At 42.5% G+C, this 23,221-nt stretch overlaps 1 protein-coding gene across 4 annotated transcripts in view; it reads right to left on the bottom strand.

Annotated features, from left to right (window-relative positions):
• The window catches only part of rapgef2b (Rap guanine nucleotide exchange factor 2b), a 393,772-nt gene that overhangs the window by 283,732 nt on the left and 86,819 nt on the right, over positions 1 to 23,221 (bottom strand). For all 4 annotated transcript variants that reach the window (XM_060851743.1, XM_060851735.1, XM_060851737.1 and 1 more), the window contains exons 2-3: positions 22,735 to 22,805; positions 13,074 to 13,130 (exon numbers count right to left, since the gene is read on the bottom strand). In XM_060851743.1, coding sequence (XP_060707726.1) covers positions 13,074 to 13,130; positions 22,735 to 22,805 — 128 coding nt within the window. The remainder of the gene's footprint in view (positions 1 to 13,073; positions 13,131 to 22,734; positions 22,806 to 23,221) is intronic.

Genomic DNA, 23,221 nt, shown 5'->3' with positions numbered 1-23,221 from the left:
TTCCACAAATTGGCGTCCTGGCTCCCTAGTGTAGAAGAGACCACATCAGGAGCAACAGACAGAGCAGATGAGGTAGCTACAGTCCTCACTTGCTCTTGATAATAGAACAAGAAGAGGTAGGTTTTAAAGAATGTCTTAAAGAAGTAGAGAGAGAGATGAGAGAGCCTGAGGAGTAAAAAAATAACATTATCAAATTTAGATCTCAAGCAACTGAAGGAAAGGTCATCAACAATGAAGCATGATTATTAGGGAAGGACGGGTGGCCAAATTAGAGCAGCACAGAGACCCATGATTATGTCGGTCTGAAGAAGGTCACACATACATTGAGATTTCACTTAATGCTGTAGCTGCCTTCCTGGGAGTGCAACTTCAGGTGAAACAAGCTAAGTGAATCAGAATTTTCCAGTGCAGAGTAATAGGTTTAGTAGACTCTTCTGAAACTTCTTTCAATCCAGAAAAACATTAAAATATTACATATATGTTGAAATATCTTTTATTGCTAAGTTCTGACATGCATAGCTTTTAAAATGAAACAGCTCTTAAAATAGCTTTTTAAAATGATAAAAATAAATATGCCCACTCCTACTTATATCTGGTTCACTGTCTCTTCAGCTATATAAACCTCCAGTTTGCTGCGCTCTGCTCCCTGTCTATCTGACTTACCACCATTTCTGCTTACTTTCTCTTTGGTTTGTCATGTCTCCCACTCTCCTGTTTATTTACCTCCAATCATAGTCACTGAAACGTCCACTTACCACAAAGCCTGCCACCTTCCTTCTCACTGCTTCTCTCCCCCAAACTGTGAGCAAGGACATCCAAAATGAACAGAGTTGCAGAAAGAGGTTTGGAGCAAGAGTGATTTTGAGTTTCAAGATTCCAGAGTTAAGAAATTAGATTAGATTAGATTACTTACAGTGTGGAAACAGGCCCTTCAGCCCAACAAGTCCACACCGACCCGCCGAAGCGCAACCCACCCATACCCCTACATTTACCCCTTACATAACACTATGGGCAATTTAGCATGGCCAATTCACCTGACCCGCACATCTTTGGACTGTGGGAGGAAACCGGAGCACCCGAAGGAAACCCACGCAGACACGGGGAGAACGTGCAAACTCCACACAGTCCCGCCTGAGTCGGGAACTGAACCCGGGTCTCAGGCGCTGTGAGACAGCAGTGCTAACCACTGTGCCACCGTGCCACCCACAAATGAGAATGGACAGAAAACAAGAAAGACGACTGCAAGGAACCAAAAGAGGAAAGGTCAGCAGCAACCTGGAAAGTTGGTGATAGGGAAGGTCGGAAATGATCGGAGGGTCAGTGATACTGAAAATTAGCAGCAACCACCATGTTGCCATATGGTCGGGTTGGCAGCAACCAGGAGGTCATAAAGAGGTAAAGTGAGCAGTGATTAAGAGTCATGGAATCATAGAGATGTACAGCATGGAAACAGACCCTTCGGTCCAACTTGTTCGCACCGACCAGAAATCCTAAATAATCTAGCCCCATTTGCTTACCCTTTGCCCTTGTCCCTCGAAACCCTGCCGCTTCACATACCCATCCAAGTGCCTTTTAAATGTTGTAATTGTATCAGCCTCCACCACTTCCTCTGGTAGCTCATTCCATACACGCACCACCCTCTGCGTGAAAATGTTGCTCCTTAGGTCCTTTTTAAATCTTTCCCATCTCACCTTTTAACATACACTCTCTACTTTTAGACTCCCCCATCCGAGGAAAGACCTTGTCGATTTACCCTATCCAGGCCATCATAATTTTCTAAGCTTCGATAAGGTCACCTCTCAGCTTCCAATGTTCCAGAGAAATTGGTTCCAGCCTATTCAACTTCTCTTTATAGCTCAAACTCTCCCACCCTGGCAACATTCTTGTAAATGTTTTCTGAACCCTTCCAAATCCTTCCTCTAGGAGGGATACCAGAACTGAAGACAGTATTCCAAAAGTGGCCTAACCACTGCCCTGTACAGCTGTAAGATGACCTCCCAACTCTTATACTCAATGCACTGATCAATAAATGCAAGCATACCAAATGCCTTCTCCGCTTTTCTGTCTATCTGAGACTCCACTTTCAAAGAACTATGAACCTGCACTCTCAGGTCTCTTTGTTCAGCAATACTCTACAGGACCTAACCATTAAGCATATAAGGCATGCTCTCACTAGCTCTTCCAAAATGTAGCACCTCACATTATCTAAATTAAGCTCCATCTGCAACCCCTTGGCCCATCTGACTAACAGGGTCAGAGACAGAGAGTCAGCAGAAAACAGGAGGGTGATGAGAGAGAAAGTTAGCAGAGTCTGGAAGGGATGGAGATTGGGAAACATAGCAAGAGGGAAAGTAGGCAGTGACTCAATGGATCAGTGAGTTGGAACCGAAAAGGAATGTCAGCAGAAACTAACGGGGTCAGGGAGAGGTATGTTCAGCAGTGTCTAAAAACAGGAAGGGCTGCTCTAAAATAATGTCAATTGGGTTACATAATCCAATGGCAGACCCCACACAAAACAATATTGAGGAGAAATTCCAGATGCTAAACACAAATATCGAACGGCATAGCAGACTTTTATTCCATAGGAGGTATTGGGGGAATTTAAAAGAAATGATAAGAATCTTAAAAATCAAAGCATTGCCAGGACAAAAGCACAGGGTTGATATGTGAACTTGATGACTGTCAGGACAGGGCAGCAGACTTTTAGATGTGCTTGAGTTTAGATATGGTGGTCAGGAGAAATCAGGCTAGGAGATGATTCGTCAGAAGTTTAAAAACAAAAGGCATGGATGAGAGTTTTAGCAATAGAGAAGCTTTAGTGAATGTTACAATATGGAGGTAGACAATATTAGTGATACAGCAAATATGCAGCTTGAAGTTCATATCAGGGTCAAATGCAATATCCAGGTAGCAATCCATCTAACTTTGCCTAGACAGTTCTCAAAGAGAGTGTTAGAACCTGCAGCTGGGGAAAAGAACTTTTGACAGACACTGAACAACTGACTTTTTTTTGTTCATCCAGTGCTAGGTGTCCAAAGGGTGGCACATATCTGCTGTCCTTGTCCTTCAGGGATGTAAAAGTTGCAGGTTTGGAAGCAAAGTAGCCTTAGAAATTTGTTGCACTGCATCAACAAATAGTAGATACTGCTGACTATGTTTGTGGTGGAGGGACTAAATGTTGAAGATGTTAGATAGGGTGCCAAACAAGCAGGTTATTGTATCCTGGATGGTGTTGATTTTTTTTGAGTGTTGATAGCGTTATACTCTTTAAGCAATTCCAGTACACTCCTGACTTGTGTTGGGAGGTTCTGGGCAAGCTTCAAGGAGTCAGGAGGTCAGAGTTATTGTCAGAGTTCCCAGCTACTTATGTGTCTGATCTGGTTGAGTTTCTAGCTAATAGCAATCCCAGGATATTGAAAGTGGGGGATTCAATGATAGTAATGAGATTGAATATCCGGGGTGACACATGGATTCTCACTCATTGGAAATGGCAATTGAAGCCATACAAGTGACAGGCAACATTACTTGCCACTTATCAGGCCAAGCCTGAATGCTGTCCTGGTCTTTCTGTATTTCTGGTATAGACTGCTTCAGGATCAGATGAGAATTGAATCATGCTGAACATTGTCCAACCATCAGCGAATAACCTCATTTCTGACCTTACGGTGGAGGGAAGGTCATAGAGTCAGACAGCACAGGAACAGATCCTTCAGTCCATGCCAAAATAATCTCAAACTAAACTAGCCCTACCTGCCTGTTTTTCGCCCATATACCTTCCTATTTATGTATTTATCCAAATGTCTCTTAAAATGTTATAATCCCATCCACTCAGGAAGTTCATTCCACACACGAACCACCCCTTGTGTAAAAATCTGCCCCTCATGGCTTTTTTAAAATCTCTCTCCTCTCACCTTCAAAATTCACCCTCTTGACTTGAAATGTCCCATCCTAGATAAAACACAACTACTATTACCTCTATCTACACCCCTCACTATTTTAAAAACTGCTATAAGGTCACCTCCTGTATAAACTAGTAAGGTGGGGTGGGACCCAGGGAGATAGTGAAGAAAAACATCAAGCTAGGAGTGGTACAGTTGGGGAAAGGAGAGCGCCAGTCAAGGCAGGCAGGGGCAAAGCAGAGAACAAGGGGGAACTGATAAAACTGTATTTACTTCAATACAAGAGGCCTAAAAGGGAAGGCACATGAACTAGGACTGGGATATCATAGCAATTCAGAAACATGGCTCAGGGATAGACAGCATCCAAGGAACAGGAAATTCGACGTTTCGGGCATAAGCCCTTCATCAGGAATGAGGAAAGTGTGTCCAGCAGGCTAAGATAAAAGGTAGGGAGGAGGGACTTGGGGGAGGGGCGATGGAGATGTTATAGGTGGAAGGTGGTCAAGGTGAGGGTGATAGGCCGGAGTGGGGTGGGGGCAGAGGGGTCAGGAAGAAAATTGCAGGTTAGGAAGGTGGTGCTGAGTTTGAAGGTTGGGACTGAGACAAGGTGGGGGGAGGGGAAATGAGGAAACTGGAGAAAGCTGAGTTCATCCCTTGTGGTTGGAGGGTTCCCAGGCGGAAGATGAGGCGCTCTTCCTCCAACCGTCGTGTTATGTTCTGGCGATGGAGGAGTCCAAGGACCTGCATGTCCTCGGTGGAGTGGGAGGGAGAGTTAAAGTGTTGAGCCACGGGGTGGTTGGGTTGGTTGGTTCGGGCATCCCAGAGGTGTTCCCTGAAGCATTCCACAAGTAGGCGGCCCGTCTCCCCAATATAGAGGTCCATTTGGAGGTGGTGGAAATTATGGCGGATGATACGCAGTATACGGAGGATGGTGGGGTGGTAGGTGAGAACCAGTGGGGTTCGGTCTTGGTGGCGGTTGGAGGGGCGGGGCTCAAGGGCAGAGGAGCGGGAAGTGGAGGAGATGTAGTGGAGTGCATCGTCGATCACGTCTGGGGGGAATCTGCAGTCCTTGAAGATCTGGGCTGTACGGTATTGGAACTGGTACTCCTGGGAGCAGATGCGGCGGAGACGAAGGAATTGGGAATATGGGATGGAGTTTTTACAGGGGGCAGGGTGGGAGGTGGTGTAGTCCAGGTAGCTGTGGGAGTCAGTCGGTTTATAGTAGATGTCTGTGTTGAGTCGGTCGCCCGAGATAGAAATGGAAAGGTCTAGGAAGGGGAGGGAGGAGTCTGAGACAGTCCAGGTGAATTTGAGGTCGGGATGGAAGGTGTTGGTAAAGTTGATGAACTGTTCAACCTCCTCGTGGGAGCACGAGGCAGCGCCGATACAGTCATCGATGTAGCGGAGGAAAAGGTGGGGGGTGGTGCCAGTGTAGTTGCGGAAGATGGACTGTTCCACATATCCTACAAAGAGACAGGCATAGCTGGGGCCCATGCGGGTGCTCATGGCAACTCCTTTAGTTTGGAGGAAGTGGGAGGATTGGAAGGAGAAGTTATTCAGGGTGAGGACCAGTTCAGTCAGTCGAAGGAGGGTGTCAGTGGAAGGGTACTGGTTGGTGCGGCGGGAAAGGAAGAAGCGGAGGGCTTTGAGTCCTTCGTGATGGGGGATGGAGGTGTACAGGGACTGGATGTCCATCGTGAAGATAAGGCGTTGGGGACCGGGGAAGCGAAAATCATGGAGGAGGTGGAGGGCGTGGGTGGTGTCCCGAACGTAGGTGGGGAGTTCTTGGACTAAAGGGGACAGAACCGTGTCGAGGTACGTGCGGATGAGTTCGGTGGGGCAGGAGCAGGCTGAGACAATGGGTCGGCCGGGGCAGTCAGGTTTGTGGATTTTGGGCAGGAGGTAGAAACGGCGGTGCGGGGTTGTGGGACTATGAGGTTGGAGGCGGTGGATGGGAGATCCCCTGAGGTGATGAGGTTATGGATGGTCTGGGAGATGATGGTTTGGTGGTGGGAGGTGGGGTCATGGTCAAGGGGGCAATAGGAGGCGGCATCCGCGAGCTGGCGTTTGGCCTCAGCGGTATAAAGGTCGGTGCGCCAAACTGCTACCGCGCCTCCCTTGTCTGCCGGTTTGATGGTGAGGTTGGGGTTGGAGCGGAGGGAGTGGAAGGCTGCACATTCTGAGGGTGAGAGGTTGGAGTGGGTGAGAGGGGTGGACAGGTTGAGTCGGTTAATGTCGTGGCGGCAGTTGGCTATAAATAGATTGAGGGCGGGTAAGAGGCCAGCACGGGGTATCCAGGTGAGATAAGGAAAAACCTCTTTACTCAGTTGTCAGGATTTGGAATGCATTGCCTGGGAGAATGGTGGAGTCAGATTTCAAAAGAGAATTAAATACATATTTGAATGTGATTAATTTCGAGGACTATGGAGAAAGGGCTGGAGAATGAGATTAGCTGGGTAGCTCTTTTTGGAGCCAGTACAGACATAATGGGTGGAATGGCATCCTTCTGCATTTTTCATTTGGATAATTTGCAGTGAATATTGACATAAAGGGAAACTAACATTTATACTGCATGCCTTCTTCACTATCCTATCTACCTGAAACTCCACTTTCAAGGAGCTATAAACCTGCACTCCAAGGTCTCTTTGTTCAGCAACACTCCCTCGGACCTTACCATTAAGTGTATAAGTCCTGCTAAGATTTGCTTTCCCAAAATGCAGCACCTCGCATTTATCTGAATTAAACTCCATTTACCACTTCTCAGTCCATTGTCCCATCTGATCAAGATCCCATTGTGCTCTGAGGTAACCTCCATTGCTGTCCACTACACCTCCAATTTTAGTGTCATCTGCACTCTGGCTTGAGGAGAGAGAGGTTGAAGGTGTAGATGAATACCTCCGCCATTTAGTACACACAGATTTGAGTGCTTGACTGGGGACACTGTCCAGGTCGGTCGCTTTCCTTGGGTGATTGGAAACCTGCAGCAGTGACTGAGGGAACAAGTGTATCCAGGGTCGTTGAGGAAAGTGTCACTGCAGCACTGGCATTCTGCTCAAACCAAGTATAGAAAGCATTGAGTGCATCAAGGAGGGATCTTGTCTTTGTCTGTTATCTTGCTCTGCTTTATTTTGTATCCCTTGCCATAGGTGGCGGGAGTCTGATTGATAGGTATGGGCCTTTAACCTGGTCTGGTACTGCCTCTTAGTATCTCGGATAATTTTGTGAGGGGTCATATCTGGATTTCTTGTGTTGACTTGGGTCATCTGATTTGAATGCTGCAAGTTTGGTGTTCAGGAGTAAGTGGATTTCCAGATTCATCCAAGGTTTAAGGTTGGGGAACACTTGGATCGACTTCTTTGGTATGTAATCCTCCATGCGTTTGCTAATGGAGTCAGTGACAGTGGTGGCATACTCAGTCTAGGTTTTCCACGGAGTACTTAAACACAGTCCAGTCCACCGATTCAAATCAGTCCTAAGGATGGTCTTCCACAGCCTCGTCCAGCATTGCACTCCTTTTTGTGAGGGGTCCTCCCGTTTCAACTTCTGCTTGTAAGCTGGGAGGTGAACACGGCGCTGTGATCTGATTTTTCCAAAGTGTGGCATGGGAATGGATTGGTAGGCATCTTTGATGGTGGTACAGCAGTGGTCCAGAATGTTCGATCCTCTGTTGGGCAGGAAATGTATTGATGGCACATTGGCAGCACTCTCGAGTTTAGCTTGGTTGAAGTCACCAGCCACAATGAATACGAGGCGGAGATTAATCAAGAACAGTCAACATGGTTTCGTTAAGGGGAACTCATGTCTATCCAAACTTGCTTGTATTTTTCAAGCAGGAGACCAGATGTGTGGATAAGGATGCTTTTGATGTAGTTTACCAAAAGCTAAGTAATGCCTCGCATGGGAAATTAATAACAAAGTTAAGAGCCCATGAGATCCAAGAAAATTTGGAAACTTGGATACAGAATTAGCACAAGGTGAAGATTGAGGAATATTCTTCCAACTAGAAGTCCATATCCAGAGAGATCCCACAGATGAGCATCAGGCCCTTACTATTTGTAGCTTATATAAATGATTTAAAATTTGAATGTAGGAGGATTGATCAGTAAGTTCGTAGACAATACAAAAATTGGTGGGGTGGTAAATAGTGAGGAGGTCTTAAGACTACAAGAGAATATAGACAGGCTGGTCAGATGGCCTGATCAGTGGCAAATGGAAATGAATCTAGATAAATCAGAGGGGAGGACAAACAAGGCATGATGAATGATAAGACCTTGGGAAGAACCATCGATTTTAGGGACCTTGCTATGCATATATTCCGGTGCCTAAAAGGTATCAGGACTGGTGGATGAAGTCGTTAAAAAGACATATGATGCACTTGCCTTTATTAGGCAAGGCATAGAGTTTATGAGCAGGGAGGTTCTGGTGGAACTGTATAAAATATTTTAGGCCACAGCTAGAGTATTGGGTCAGTTTTTGAATCCACATCATAGGAGGGATTTGATAGCACTGAAAATTTATCAGGATATTGCCTAGGCTGGAGAGTTTCAGTTATGAAGGAGGTTTGAACAGACTGGGGTTGTTCTCCTTATGTCAAAGGAGATTGAGATGCATAAAACTACAAGGGGCATAAATAGGATACAGGGGTAGAAACATCCCCCGATAGAGGGATCATTGACAAGGGAGAACAGATTTAAGGCAAGGGACAGAAAGGTTTCGAGGAGATATGATGTAAAACTTTTCACCCAGAGACTGGTGGGAAGCTGGAACTCTCTGCCTGTAAAGGTGGTGGAGTCAAAAACATTCATAATATTTTAATAGTATTTAGTTTGTGCTTATGTTGCAAACGAGGTTACGGGCCAAGTGCTGGAAAATGTGATTAGATAGGTGGCAGTTTTTGACTGGCATGGACCAGTGTGTTCTTCTGAGCTGCAGATCTCAAATGTTCTGACAATTAAGTACATACATTCTGTGATTGTTGCAACTGAAGTAAATAGATGACAGCCATTTTCTGGAGAACTTCTCTTGGAAATAATTTGAACAGTCAGTAAATCTGCTAGGATCAAAACTTAAACAAAGTTTGACACTTCATTGTCTTTCATCATCTAACTGGTGCATTTTCCCAATGTAGTGCTTCTACAAGAGTCCGCTTTCCAACCATTGCAAGTCAAAAGTAGGCCATTCAGCCCAACCATGAACCACTCCCTGCCCATATTCCTCAACACCTCACATCAAGATGAATCTGTTTCTTTCGGAGATAATTTTCAGAATTTGGCCTCCACAGCACTCTGATAAATTTGTGGAATTGTGAACCACAAACTGTGAGTAAAAAAAACTTCTCCTCTCAGCCAAAATGGCCTCCTATATACTCTGTGACTGTGACCCTCAATTTGTATCATCTAACTCGCCTTGAAGCCTCTTAATATCTTCACCATTCACAAACCCACTATTTTTGTGACATCAGCAAATTTGGAAGTATTACGACTGATTTCCTCATCCAAATCACTGATCTATGTTCTATCATCTGTAGATTGTTAAGGAGTGAAGATAGCCTCTAGTAGATTGACGTGTTCTTCCTAAAGGATGAGGAAGATTAGGGAGAATTTCCATGTTATTGATGATTATGTCTGCAGTAAGTGTTTGGGTTGCAAATCTGATCAGATCGCATGGATCAGCTGGAACAGCAGTTAGAGGCAATGAGGAATTTACAACTGCTAGGGGGTGTGATGGATGGCAGCTATAGGAAGGGAGAAAAACCATAGATACTGCCAGGAAAAGTAGGAGAGGGAGGCCAGTAGTAAAGAGTCTCCTGTGGCTACCCCCATCTCAAACAAATATGCTCTTCTGGAAAACATAGGTGGTGATAGACTCTCAGAGGAATGTAGTACGAACAGCCAAGTTTCAGGTACCGAGACAGGCTCTAATGTAACAAGGTTCCAAGCAATCAACTGTGATAGGGGACTCTCTACTCAGAAGCATAGACGGACATCTCTGCACCCAAAGCGAGAAATTAAAATGATGTGCTGCCTCCGAGTTGCCAGTATCAAGGATATCGTGGACAGAGTGCAGAATATTCTCAAAGGAGATCGTTGTACATATTGGAACTAACAACATAGGAAGGAAAAAGGATGAGATTCTGAAGGGAGAATATAGGAAGTTAGGCAGAAATTTAAAAAGAAGGTCCTCAAGGGTAGCAATATCTGGATTACTGCCACTGCTACGAGCCAGTGAGGAGAGGAGGAGGAGGAGGAGGATAGAGCAGATGAATGCATGGCTGAGGAGCATTTGCCAGCACTTGGTCCATATCCCTCTAAACTCTTCCAATTCACGTACACTTCCAGAAGCCTTTTAAATGTTGTAATTGTACCAGCCTCCACCATTTCCTGTGGCAGCTCATTCCATACATGTGAAAAAGTTGTCCCATAGGTCCCCTCTAAATCTTTTCCCTCTCACCCTAAACCTATGCCATCTAGTGCTTGACTGCCCACCCCAGGGAAAAGACCTTGTCTATTTACTCTATCCATGCCCCCCCCATGATTTTATAAACCTCTATAAAGTCACCTCTGAGCTTCGAATGCTGCAGGGAAAACAGCTCCAGTCTATTCAACCTTTCCCTATTGCTCAGATCCTCCAATCCTGGCAACGAAGTGACCTGTATGAGAAGGACAGATTGCAGCTGAATTTGAAGGGGACTAATATACCAGCAGGGAGATTTGCTGGAGCAGCTTGGGAGAATTTGAACTAGTAAGGTAGAGGGGTGGGACTCAGAAGATTATGAGGAAAGAGATCAGTCTGATACTGGTACAGTGGCGAAAAGGAGCACCTGAAACAATGTCAGGGCAGGCAGGAACATAATAGAGAAAAAAGGTAAATTAAACTGCACTTATTTCAATGAAAGAGGCCTAACTGGGAAGGCAGATGAACTCAGTTGTTGTGGTTCTGCTCGCCGAGCTGGAAGTTTTTGCTGCAAACGTTTCGTTCCCTGGCTAGGGAACATCATCAGTGCTGTTGGAGCCTCGTGTGAAGCGCTGCTTTGATGTTTCTTCCGGTATTTATATTGGTTTGTTCTTGCCGCTTCCGGGTGTCAGTTTCAGCTGCAGTGATTTGTATGTGGGGTCCAGGTCGATGTGTCTGTTGATAGATGTTCTTGCCATTTCCGGGTGTCAGTTTCAGCTGTGGTGGTTTGTATATGGTGTCCAGGTCAATGTGTCTGTTGATGGAGTTTGGGGATGAATGCCATGCTTCTAGGAATTCTCTGGCTGTTCTCTGTCTGGCTTGTCCTATGATAGTGGTGTTTTCCCAGTCAAATTCATGTTGCTGGTTGTCTGAGTTTACCGAAACTCAGCTGTGGTCCCTCTCTGGCAATTATATCTTTCCTTAGGTAATGGGATAAGAACTGCACACTAACATACCAGGTGCAGTCTAAACAATGTTGTATAAAATCAAATCAAGGCTTATTTATTCCTACTCTCAAATCATGCATTCTAACTTTTGTTGTGGTTCTGTTCGCCGAGCTGGGAATTTGTGTTGCAGATGTTTCGTCCCCTGTCTAGGTGACATCCTCAGTGCTTGGGAGCCTCCTGTGAAGCGCTTCTGTGATGTTTCCTCTGGCATCACAGAAGCGCTTCACAGGAGGCTCCAAAGCACTGAGGATGTCACCTAGACAGGGGACGAAACATCTGCAACACAAATTCCCAGCTCGACGAACAGAACCACAACAACGAGCACTCGAGCTACAAATCTTCTCACAAACTTTAAATTCTAACTTTTAGCAATTTTTGAACAATGATAACAAACGGTGATCCCTTTGGACATCAAAACTTTCCGATCTTTCACCAACGAAATATGCTGCATCTTCTCCTTCCTACAAAAATTGATAGCCTCACATTTATCTATATTATATTCAATTTTTGCCCTCTCAGTCAATCTCTTGAAGCTTTTTTGCATTCGTGACTGTCATTTGAACCAGGTTTTGTACCATCTGCAAACTTGGAAATAGTACAAATGGTCCTCACATCCAAATCATTAATACAGATTGTGAACAGCTGTGGTCCCAAACACTGATCATTGTGATATCCCACCAGTCACAGCCTGACATCCTGAGAATTCCCCACGTTGACTATTTTCTTCAAGAGGAAAGACTCCCTTTTGACATTCAAATTACCATTTAGAAAACTGCCTATCAAGTGATCTTCTCAGTTAATGCAATATCAATACATCAGTACATTCAACAAATAAAGAATGGGTGAGGATATCTTTTTCAACAAATAAACAAATTTAAAAGGTGGCAAGACACAATGGTAAACCTGCTTAAAAAGTAACATACAAGATGCTTGGATTTATAATCCAAGGCACAGAATACAAAAGCAAAAAGTGATTATTATCACGAATGAGACCTTAACTATGCCATTTTTGAATTTAATGGGCTTGGAGAGGGCTCAGAGGAGACTTACAAGCAAAACACCAGGATTGAGGGAAATCAGCTATGTGGAAACGCACCCAACGTATATTTACACTATTTTGTCATATACCTAATTCAGCAACCCTACCCAACCCACATCCCTTCCATACCATTTGCTTTGCATTCTTGCTATTCCCAACTCGCCCATCAATTTCATTCTTCATGGAAATATTCTCTCCAGCCACGATAACTTCGCTAGGATTCTACTCGTTTTTGTTTTCCAACCAAACCGCACAGCCCTATTGCTGCCATTGCAAAGTCCCTAGAAGATGCATGTTCTTCACACACTCCAATCCTCCACAAATATCAAGTACCTGTAATCCTCTCAGATGCCCCACACAAAATAAACAGATGCATCTCTTAAAGTGAGCAATTAAAACTGGGCAGTCAAAAACAGTTGACTATTACAACAGATTGAAAAAGGTCACATCTGAGATGGAAACATCAATGAAAAAAATTATTCAAAGATAAGATCTGGAGAACTACATATATTCATACTATACTGCTGTATTTTGAAGATTCTTTCAGCATAATTGACATTTATAGCAATTCTTGCACCCAACCTAACTCTCTTAGATATAAGATTATACTGATGACAAAGTAAATAGCATAAAGCTTTTTTAATGTCTTTATAAGCAAGATTGTCAAATTAAAATACGTCAGTTATAAATCCTGCTCACTTACAAACATGCCTGAAAATAAATAGACAGACTTACTAGTATAGAACTTCATTTGCTTCATGTCGTTCATATCTGACAGTTTCACACATTAATCTGAAATATAAAAATATATTTTCAGTCACACTCAAACATTAGCTATCAGAGAACAAACTTTTAAAACAAATTCAATTTCCATTACTTAAAAACCAAAATTATAATTTCCTAACAAGAAAATAATATTTCATTTTGAGTGAAAATGCATGGCAAATTAATCAGCATCTACAAAAAGACCATTTAAATTTTATCTTTGAATGGAAAGAAAGGTCATTTGTTTAAATCAATGGAAAGACAGAAGAGTGAACCTACAGATAAATAAATTGGTGAAATTAATTAGAAAAGCCAAACTAAATAAAAATGATTAATAATATGGACATATTAGAAGAAAAGAATAGAGTGGTGCTGAAAATGCACAGCAGATCAGATAGCATCCAAGGAGCAGGAAAACTGACGTTTCAGGCAAGAGCCCTTCATCAGGAACGAGGCTCAGTTCTGATTCCTGATGAAGGGTTCCTGCCCGAAATGTCGATTTTCCTGTTCCTCTGATGCTACCTGAACTGCAGTGCTTTTCTAGCACCACTCTAATCTTAACTCTAATCTCCAGCATCTGCAGTCCTCACTTTTGCCATAGTAAAAAAGCCTAGAATTAAAGTTATCACTACTGGAAATAAACAAAAGAAAAACAACAACATAGACAAGCAACACATCATCTGAGATGATTGGCTAAGTTATACAGTTGTTGCAGTGACTAGATATGAGAAAATGGAGATGGAAGGTAAGATGGGATAATACAGATACTGGAGGGTTTGAGTTATAAGGAGAGGCTGGATAAGCTGGGGCTTTTTTTCCCTGGAGCATAGGAGGCTGAGAGGTGACCTCAAAGGCTTATAAAATCATGAGGGACATAGATAAGGCAAATAGCCAGAGTCTTTTCCCAGGATAGGGTAGTTCAAAACTAAACGACATAGGTTAAAGGCGAGAGGGGAAAGAATTAAAAGGGTCCTATGGGGCAACTTCTTCACAGAGGACAGCATATATGGAACGAGCTGCCACAGGAGGTAAGTTTGAGACAGATATGGGCCACTCACAGGCAAATGGGACTAGTTCAGTTTAGGATACTTGGTCAGCATGGATGAGCTGGGCCGAAGAGTCTGTTTCCATACTGTATAGCTCTGACTCTATTAGTGTATGTTTAGGATCTGAAATTCATGACCCAACAGCATGCAGAAGGCAGACTGCTGTGATCAAGTAAGGTAGTGTAAAACCAGATCCTCTCTGTTTAGCCTTCTCAATTGGTAACAACAAAAGTTTAATTGTTTTGCATGCGGATATCCTCCTTCTCTAATTAAAAATAGAGAGTTTGCTATTTTTGTTGTGAATAAAAGTGAATCAATCAACAAGTTTTCACAAGTGAAGAAAAAGAGGAAATTTATTAACTGTCAAATCTAAGGGAAATAATTTTAAAAACAGGTCACATCAAGCAACAGCTTCTGTGCACTCACTTGGGCCCACAAACATAGGTACTAATATTGACAAAGACAAAGATGATTTTTGAGGCACAAGACTTGAATCCAAAGTCACCTTGATTGACTATCTCCAAGAAACCAGCTAATCATAGCAAATGAACAGTTGTTGAAAATTCTGTTGGTTTTTTACTTTTCCCTGTAGCGGTTCTATGAGAACTGGATGTCAAATTGATCAGTCCAGTGGGAAAAAATGGGAGACACGGCAGCTTATCTTCAATTATCTACCAAAGTGCTTTGGAATGTCCTTTAGAAATATTGGCTCCAGCACGTATTTCAAGAGGATTTTTGATGGATGTATATATCTGTGATAGCATTGTGTCAATGTTCAGTATTTTGGACTTTTAATGCTTTTCTAACACAGTGGTGGGTTTTGATGAGGGAAAAGCTGGCTGTTGGCTCATAATGGGGACATTCCATTTCTACAAAAAGTGTTTTGCTACACCTTTAATGTAGGTTGAGGGCGGGGTTACTCATTTTATTTAAGGCAAAAAGTAAAATTGCTGGAGAAACTCAGCATGTCTGGCCACATCTGTAGAGAAAAAGTAGAGTAAGAGTAGGAAGACTAAAAAGATGGGGACAGACAGAGCCCAGAAAGAGAAAAAGACGGTTAGGCAGAGGGATGGATGATGGCAGGCCAGGGAAGCAGAAAAGCTGATAATGGGGACCATAAGTACTCTTATGTGAAGAACAGGTTTCATATTCGGGCAGCATGGTGGCTCAGTGGTTAGCACTGCTGCCTCATAGTGCCAGGGACCTGGGTTGGTTCGATTCCTGCCTCAGGCAACTATCTGCGTGGAGTTTTCACATTCTGCCCATGTCTGCGTGGGTTTCGTCCAGGTGCTCCAGTTTCCTCCCAGAATCCAAAGATGTGCAGATCAGGTGAAGTGGCCATGCGAAATTGCGCATAGTGTTACGAGCATTATTTAGGGATAAATATAGGATAGGGGAATGGGTCTGGGTGGGCTGCTTTACGGAGGGTCAGTATGGACTTGTTGGGCCAAAGGGCCTGTTTCTATACTGTAGGGAATCTAATAATTTAAGCTCTTGTTCCAGCAATAAGAAATCTTATTCCCATGTCAACATAGTTGAAGGTCTCATTGTGAGAATTACATTTCAGATGGTGAATTTTAAATTCCAGGAGATGAATTTTAAATTCGAGGTAATTACCCCTCAGCTAACCTTTACAGATGTGGTAATCAGCCCAAGCCATAAGACAGTCCTTTGTATAGTCATAAAATTTTTATTATGTTCAGATCAAGTGACTTTGGCAGCCATTTTCAAGTGTCTCAGTTCATTTTCAACTTGTTTTCTCTTAATTCCAAATGCAAAAACTCATCAAGTTGATGACATTTTAAAGATTAGAAGCCCATATTATAATATCATCATCACAAGAATAAATTGAGTTCTTCAAAACTTGGATAATTATTCAAATAGGGATGATTTGTAGGACTGCAGGATAAAATAATTCTATGATTCTAGTCTAAATATAGGTTGGACAATGGGGTTCCTGAGATTAGAAGACTGTCAATCTGAAACAAACTTGTATGTTTTCTTTTACAGTGTAAATGCAGAAAGGATGTTTCCCCACTTGTGGAGTCTAGACCATGGGATACAGTCTCTGAATAAAAGGAAAGGCATTTTGGACTGACATGAGGAGGAACTTTCTCATTGGCGGGGTAGTGAATCCATAGAATTCTCTATCTCAGATTGCTATGGAAACTCAGACCATTATTAAGTTCAAGGTGTGGATTGATAGATTTCTAGTAACGAATGACATCAAGGTTTATGTGGACAGTGCACAAACATGGCATTGACATGGTGATCAGCTATGATCTAGAATGGTGGGATAGGCTCTAGGAGCTGAATAGCCTGCTCCTGTTCCTATTTTTCAGAGACTCCTGTATCACTGCCTCATGCCCAGTGACGGTCTCTGCAGGTTGACCATGTCGCCTTATTACCAAATGTAGAAGTACATCTTCTGGATAGAATTCATCAGCTTTCAGTGTCAAGAGACCTCCACTGCAGCAGGTCTGTACCAGCAATGTGCTCACCAGATTGAGTCCTCAGGTGCGTGGGAAATCATGTCTCACAAACTTGATTGAGTTTTTTGAAGAGGTAACAAAGAAGACTGATGAGGGCAGAGCAGTAGATGTGATCTATATCGACTTCAATAAGGCGATCAACAAGGTTCCCCATGGGAGACTGATCAGCAAGGTTAGATCTCATGGAATACAGGCAGAACTAGCCATTTGGATACAGAACTGGCTCAAAGGTCAAAGACAGAGGGTGGTGGTGGAGGGTTGCTTTCAGATTGGAGGCCTGTGATCAGTGGAGTGCCACAAGGATCGGTACAGGGCCCTCTACTTTTTGTCATTTACATAAATGATTTGGATACGAGCATAAGAGGTACAGTTAGTAAGTTTGCAGATGACACCAAAATTGGAGGTGTAGTGGACAGCAAAAAGGGTTACCTCAGGTTACAACAGGATCTGGACCAGATGGGCCAATGGGCTGAGAAGTGGCAGATGGAGTTTAATTCAGATAAATGCGAGGTGCTGCATTTTGGAAAAGCAAATCTTAGCAGTACTTATACACATAATGGTAGGGTCCTAGGGAGTGTTGGTGAACAAAGAGACCTTGGAGTGCAGGTTTATAGCTCCTTGAAAGTGGAGTGTCACAGGTAGATAGGATAGTGAAGAAGGCATTTGGTATGCTTTCCTTTACTGGTCAGAGTATTGAGTACAGGAGTTGGGAGGTCATGTTGCGGCTATACAGGACATTGGTTAGGCCACTGGTGGAATATTGCGTGCAATTCTGGTCTCCTTCCTATCGGAAAGATGTTATGAAACTTGAAAGGGTTCAGAAAAGATTTACAAGGATGTTGCCAGGCTTGGAGGATTTGAGCTACAGGGAGAGGCTGAACAGGCTGGGGCTGATTTCCTTGGAGCGTCGGAGGCTGAGGGGTGACCTTATAGAGGTTTACAAAATTATGAGGGGCATGTATAGGATAAATAGACAAAGTTTTTTCCCTGGGGTCGGGGAGTCCAGAACTAGACGGAATAGATTTAGCGTGAGAGGGGAAAGATATAAAAGAGACCTAAGGGACAACTTTTTCACGCAGAGGGTGGTACGTGTATGGAATGAGCTGCCAGAGGATGTGGTGGAGGCTGGTACAATTGCAACATTTATGAGGCATTTGGATGAGTATATGAATAGGAAGGGTTTGGAGGGATATGGGCCGGGTGCTGGCAGGTGGGACTAGATTGGGTTGGGATACCGGGTTGGCATGGACAGGATGAACCGAAGGGTCTGTTTCCATGCAGTACATCTCTATGACTCAATCTCCTTTATGGTGTTGGAGGATGCAGGTGAACATTATTGTATTCACTGAAGCTTCTGAAACATCATCCTAAAACATGCACTGGTGAGGAAGCCTGCAGCCTCTTGTGCTCACTGTGTGATATGCACCTACTACTTGGTGTAGAAGAAAACAATTCATTGAATATGCACATTTCTACATAAAGGTTTGAGAGAGATTGTATACTGTTCTTCTGAAATCTGTAGACATTATTCTTCATATGCTTCGCCTGACATTGCTATCTCTCAATCGGTGCAGGACCAGTCACAATCCTCACCAGACAGTTGTCTGTTGTTTGTAGGGGTAAGGATTTGGATATCTGACATGCCTCCACCTGTCTAAAATCCCTCCCTCCAGCTGTGGGTGAGCTTGTCCTGCAATGTCAGATAGAATGAATGATTGTGATGGGAACAGGTATACATGTATACTTTGAGCATTCACAGCCATGCATGATGGTGAGCCCTCTCCAGTGAGCAATTATGACATGCAATGTCAGGAAAGTTTTAGAATACTGACAGTACAAGTTGGCTGTCAACTATTTAGTACACATCAGATATGTGATGCTGAGGCTTGCAGGCCTTTGTAACAATGTCTATACAGAAGCACAACTGGACTGTGATAATTTTATGAATGTAAGATATAGCACTATTCCTTGCAAAATGCAAGAGATTGCTCATCTTTAACCTGCTGTAGATCTGGTTACTTTTGTCGAAGATACTAGACCTGATGTGTGCCTCAACATTTCTCCAGGCCATCTAGATCTGACAGAGGGTTTCCTAATGCCATGCCTGGGGAAGGGACCTCTTTTCTTTGCTGAACAGACTACAGGGTTGTTTAGGATATCTCACTGAACTTGGGGCCAGTTTTGTTTGTTCTGTGACAGCTCCAACTAGGGCAGAGATGAACATATGAAATAACAGAATAGAGCAGGAGTTAATAAGGACATGCAACAAAGGCAATTTAATCATGGCTTTATTCATGCATATAGGGATAGTCAAATTGACAGAGGTAGCCACGAAGAAGAATTTATGGAGTATTTGGGACTGTTTTCTAGACTGTGGTTGTGAATCCAACCAGAGATCAGGCCATTTTGGATCTAGAGACGTGCAATGAGGCAGGTTTGATACATGACATCAGAGTAAAGAATACCTAAGGAAACAGTGACCATAACATGGTAGAAGTTAGCATTCAGTTTGAGGTGGAGGAATTTGGGCAGAAAACAATATGTTAGCTTAAATAAAGGGCAATTACAAAGGAATGAGGGTTGAACTTATTGGAGTGGACTGGGAAAGGAGTTTAGCAGTAAAGAGGAACAATGACTCACAGCAAAAATCTATTCCAGTGAGGAAGCAGGATTGTAGGAAGGAGCCAACCATGATTAACAGGGAGGTTAATGACCGCATCAAATTGAACAAAAGAAACATACTACGTGGCAAAAATTCATGGTAAGCCAGGATTGCAAAAGGTTTAAAAACCAACAAAAGATAGTCAAAAAAAAGTTAATATGTACAGAAATGATAAACTTTGAGGGTAAACCTGCAAGTAATATCAAGACAGACATCAAGAGCTTACTAAATATATGAAAAAAGAAGCCAAAGTAACTGTTGAGAATGAGGCTGGAGAAGTAATAAAGAGGAACCAGGAAATGGCGCAGGAGTTGAATAAATACTTTGCATCACACTTCATGTTAGAAGACACAAAAAGCATTCCAAAAGTATTACACAATCAAGGGGCAAAGGGAGGAAAGGAAATAAATACAATAATATTACTAGAGAAAATGTCCTAGGGAAACTAATGGGGCTGAAGATCAATATTTTCCTTATCTGAAAGTTGCATTCTAGGATATTAAAGGAAGTAGTCAGAAATTGTGGATTTAAAAAAATGTATTTGTCAGATGTGAGCATCGCTGGCTAACCAACCAACATTTACTGCCTGTCCCTAGTTGCCCTTATGATGGTGCTAAGCTGCCTTCTGAACTGCCACAGTCCACCTGCTATGGGTTGATCCACAATGCCATTACGGAGACAATTCCAAGATTTTGACTCAGTGACAGTGAAGGAGCAGCAATACATTTCCAGGTCTGAAATGCGAGCAGTTTGTAGGGGAATTTGAAAGTGCTGTTCCCAAGTGTCTGCTGCCCTTGTCCTTCTAGATTGAAGTAGCCATGGATGTGGAAAGTGCTGTCTGAGGATCTTTGGTGAATTTCTGCAGTGCATGTTGCAGATGGTACACACTGCTGTTACTGAGTGTCAGTAGTAGAGGGAGTGATGCAGTGCAAATGAAGCAGGCTGCTTTGTCCTGGACAGTGTCAAGCTTCTTGAGTGTTTTTAGAGCTGCACCCATCCAGGCAAGGGGTTATTCATTCACAGTCCTGATTTCGGCCTTGTAGGCAGGCTTTAGGGAGTCAGGAGATGAATTACTTGTCACAGTATTTCTAGCCTCTGACCTGCTCTTATAGCCACTATGTTTATATGGCCAGTCCAATGATTGTCTGGTCAACGATAACCCCCAGGATGTTCATAGTGGGGGATTCAATGATGGTAACTCCTTGAATGTCAAGGGGTGGTGGTTAGATTGTCTCTTATTGGTAATGGTCATAACTTGGCATTTGCATGGTGAGAATGCTACTTGCCACTTGTGCACTGGCAGCAATTTTTCAAGAACCCTTAAAGTTTCAGAGGATTGCATAACTGCCAACATAACACATTTATTTAAAAAGGAAGGACTAAATTAAAAGTAACTATAAGCCAGTTAGCTGAGCATCTGTTATTGGGAAAATGTTGGAATCTGTTATAAAGGATGCAATAGCAAAGCAGTTAGAAATATATAATATGACCAACAAGAGTCAGCATGGCTTCATCAAGGGGAAAATCATACCTGACAAATTTATAAGAATTCTCTAAAGAAATAGGATACATAAAGGGGAAGCAATGGATGTAATATACTTGGATTTTAAGAAGGCAGTTGATAAGTTTCTACATGTTAGACTACTTAATTATATTGACATGGATAGAGAATTGACTAATTAATTTTCAATCCTTTATGTCCCTACTTGAATGCCGCTTTAGGCCATGATTCTGCAGTCATTTAACTCATCTGCCCTTTCAGTCTTTGTCCTCATCCAGATGGTAGCAAGGATGTCATGCCTACTGCACAAAGACATTGGCTCCTCCAAAGCTAAATTCTCCATCCCCATACCTGCCCTCATTTGCAATCATATGCTCCTGTCCTTGACCACAGACCACATTGAATGTAATTTAATTGAAGGATATGACAATCTCCTGAAGCACTGCACAGCTACATCTCCCTCCCTGATGCACCACAGTATCTGGAGCTTGGACTCCAGTTCACAAACGCGGAGCCAAGGTTTGTTAAATTGCCATATTGTTGCACTTTGCACATCACCTGTCCACCCATCTCCAATATCTTGAATTAATTAATTAATTTGGACTTTAAAAGTTCCTAACCTCACTCACAATGACATATCGTGATTTAAACCACTTGACCAATCAGAAGATTCGCAAAAGAAATACCCACCAATCATCTACTCAATTTCTTGCGACTTCTCACATCATCTCTGACAGGCACGTGCAAGTTAAAAGGGATTGTTCGTTGCCAAATTTGTAACTCCCACTGCTACCACCCTTCTCAAACAGATCTATCCCTCTTTAATGAAGCTGCTTCAAGCACAGTCATCTCTCTCAGTCTTTTAGGTGCTGATGATTGTTTCCAAGTCTTTATCTCTCCCACCTTTTCTCTTTATTTCAGATCAAATGCACTTTCTTAATTTCCCTGTGCAGGCTTTTCACCATTTAGTTACTTATTTTACTGTTGTTTTTAGCTTAAATTATTCATTTTCACAAGGGTGATCATTGTGGAGTCAACTTGGTCAGTAGCAGAACTTTGCTTCCGAGTCAGAAAATTGGATTCAAACTCCACTTCAAGATTTGGTAAATAAATCCAGCTGACTCTTCAGAACTACATAGGAGGTGTCTTACACTGTGGGGGTGCCATCATATGGACAAGGTGCTCAAATCATTTCAAGTGGCACATTCCTGAAGGTCAGAGATTTTCCACCCTGTTCTGGCCTACGTTCAACACTCAACTAACATCAACAATAAAATAAGCATTCATCTTATTGATATGCATTGTTTTGTTTTGAGTACAATGAATCCAATGAAAACTGAGCTTCAACCACACTTCTCGGTGACAAAACCCCATATCTCTACGAAGCTCCAACACAAATGGACTTTATTAATCAAGAAAGAGATATTTGAACTTGGTATCTGAAGTACGATAAAATAGATGAGATTTCATCCAAAATATTTTGAGGAATAAATACTTGGAACTTGTTTTTTGCATTGCTATGCTATTAGCAGAACAATACCTATTGGTACATTCATTCCACATGACATGTATCATCTTTGACATATTTCAAGTTAAAACCTGCCTTTGAATAAATTTCAGCTCTCAAAAGCTGACTCAGTTCAAACAATAATCAATAACAAACTTACAAACAAGTAAATGCATTTTGAAAACTGAATTTTTATACTGAGACATATTACTAAATCAGGAACCACACACAAAATGTTAAAAGCATGTAAAAATGAATTGGTTTGAAAAGAATAACATCTTGTTAATGTTCAAATATTGTATAATTATCTTTAAAAGATCACTGATTTGTATTTATTAAAAAATTAGTAAAAACAGGTAAAAACCACATTAAAATGGTTGAAATAGTTTCATACTCAACATTCTCTAATAGGTTCACTCTTACCTCAACTGGTGTTCCCTCAAGTTGGACAAGGCCTCCATTCCATGCAGATAAGAATAAACGATTTCCAAATCCTGCAAAATCAGTTAAAAATTATCAATCAACTATTATCTTGTCAAAATTCAGTTTCAGTCAATGACATAAATGATCATGGCTTTTGTCAAACGTTTCATTTAAAGTCTTGCAATTAAAGGCTCATTTAAAAAAAAATATGGTAAAGGGGAGATGACATTTGGCAAAGGTGAGGACTGCAGATGCTGGAGATCAGAGTCTACATTAGAATGGCGCTGGAAAAGCACAGCAAGTCAGGCAGCATTCGAGGAGTAGGAGTTGACATTTGGTCATGCTGAGGTGCCTGCATGCCTAAATGTCAATCATTTCATTCAGTATCCCAATATTACATAGAATCCCTGCAGTGCATTCGGCCCATCAAGTCTACACTGACCCTCCCAGCCAGAACATGCCTACCCTCATCCCATAACCCTCCATT

Source organism: Hemiscyllium ocellatum, chromosome 36 (assembly GCF_020745735.1).
Source record: "Hemiscyllium ocellatum isolate sHemOce1 chromosome 36, sHemOce1.pat.X.cur, whole genome shotgun sequence".
In the NCBI taxonomy this organism is placed as follows: Eukaryota; Metazoa; Chordata; class Chondrichthyes; order Orectolobiformes; family Hemiscylliidae; genus Hemiscyllium; species Hemiscyllium ocellatum.
Note: the sequence above shows the minus strand (reverse complement) of the source record. Positions and strands in the feature narration are given on the sequence as shown.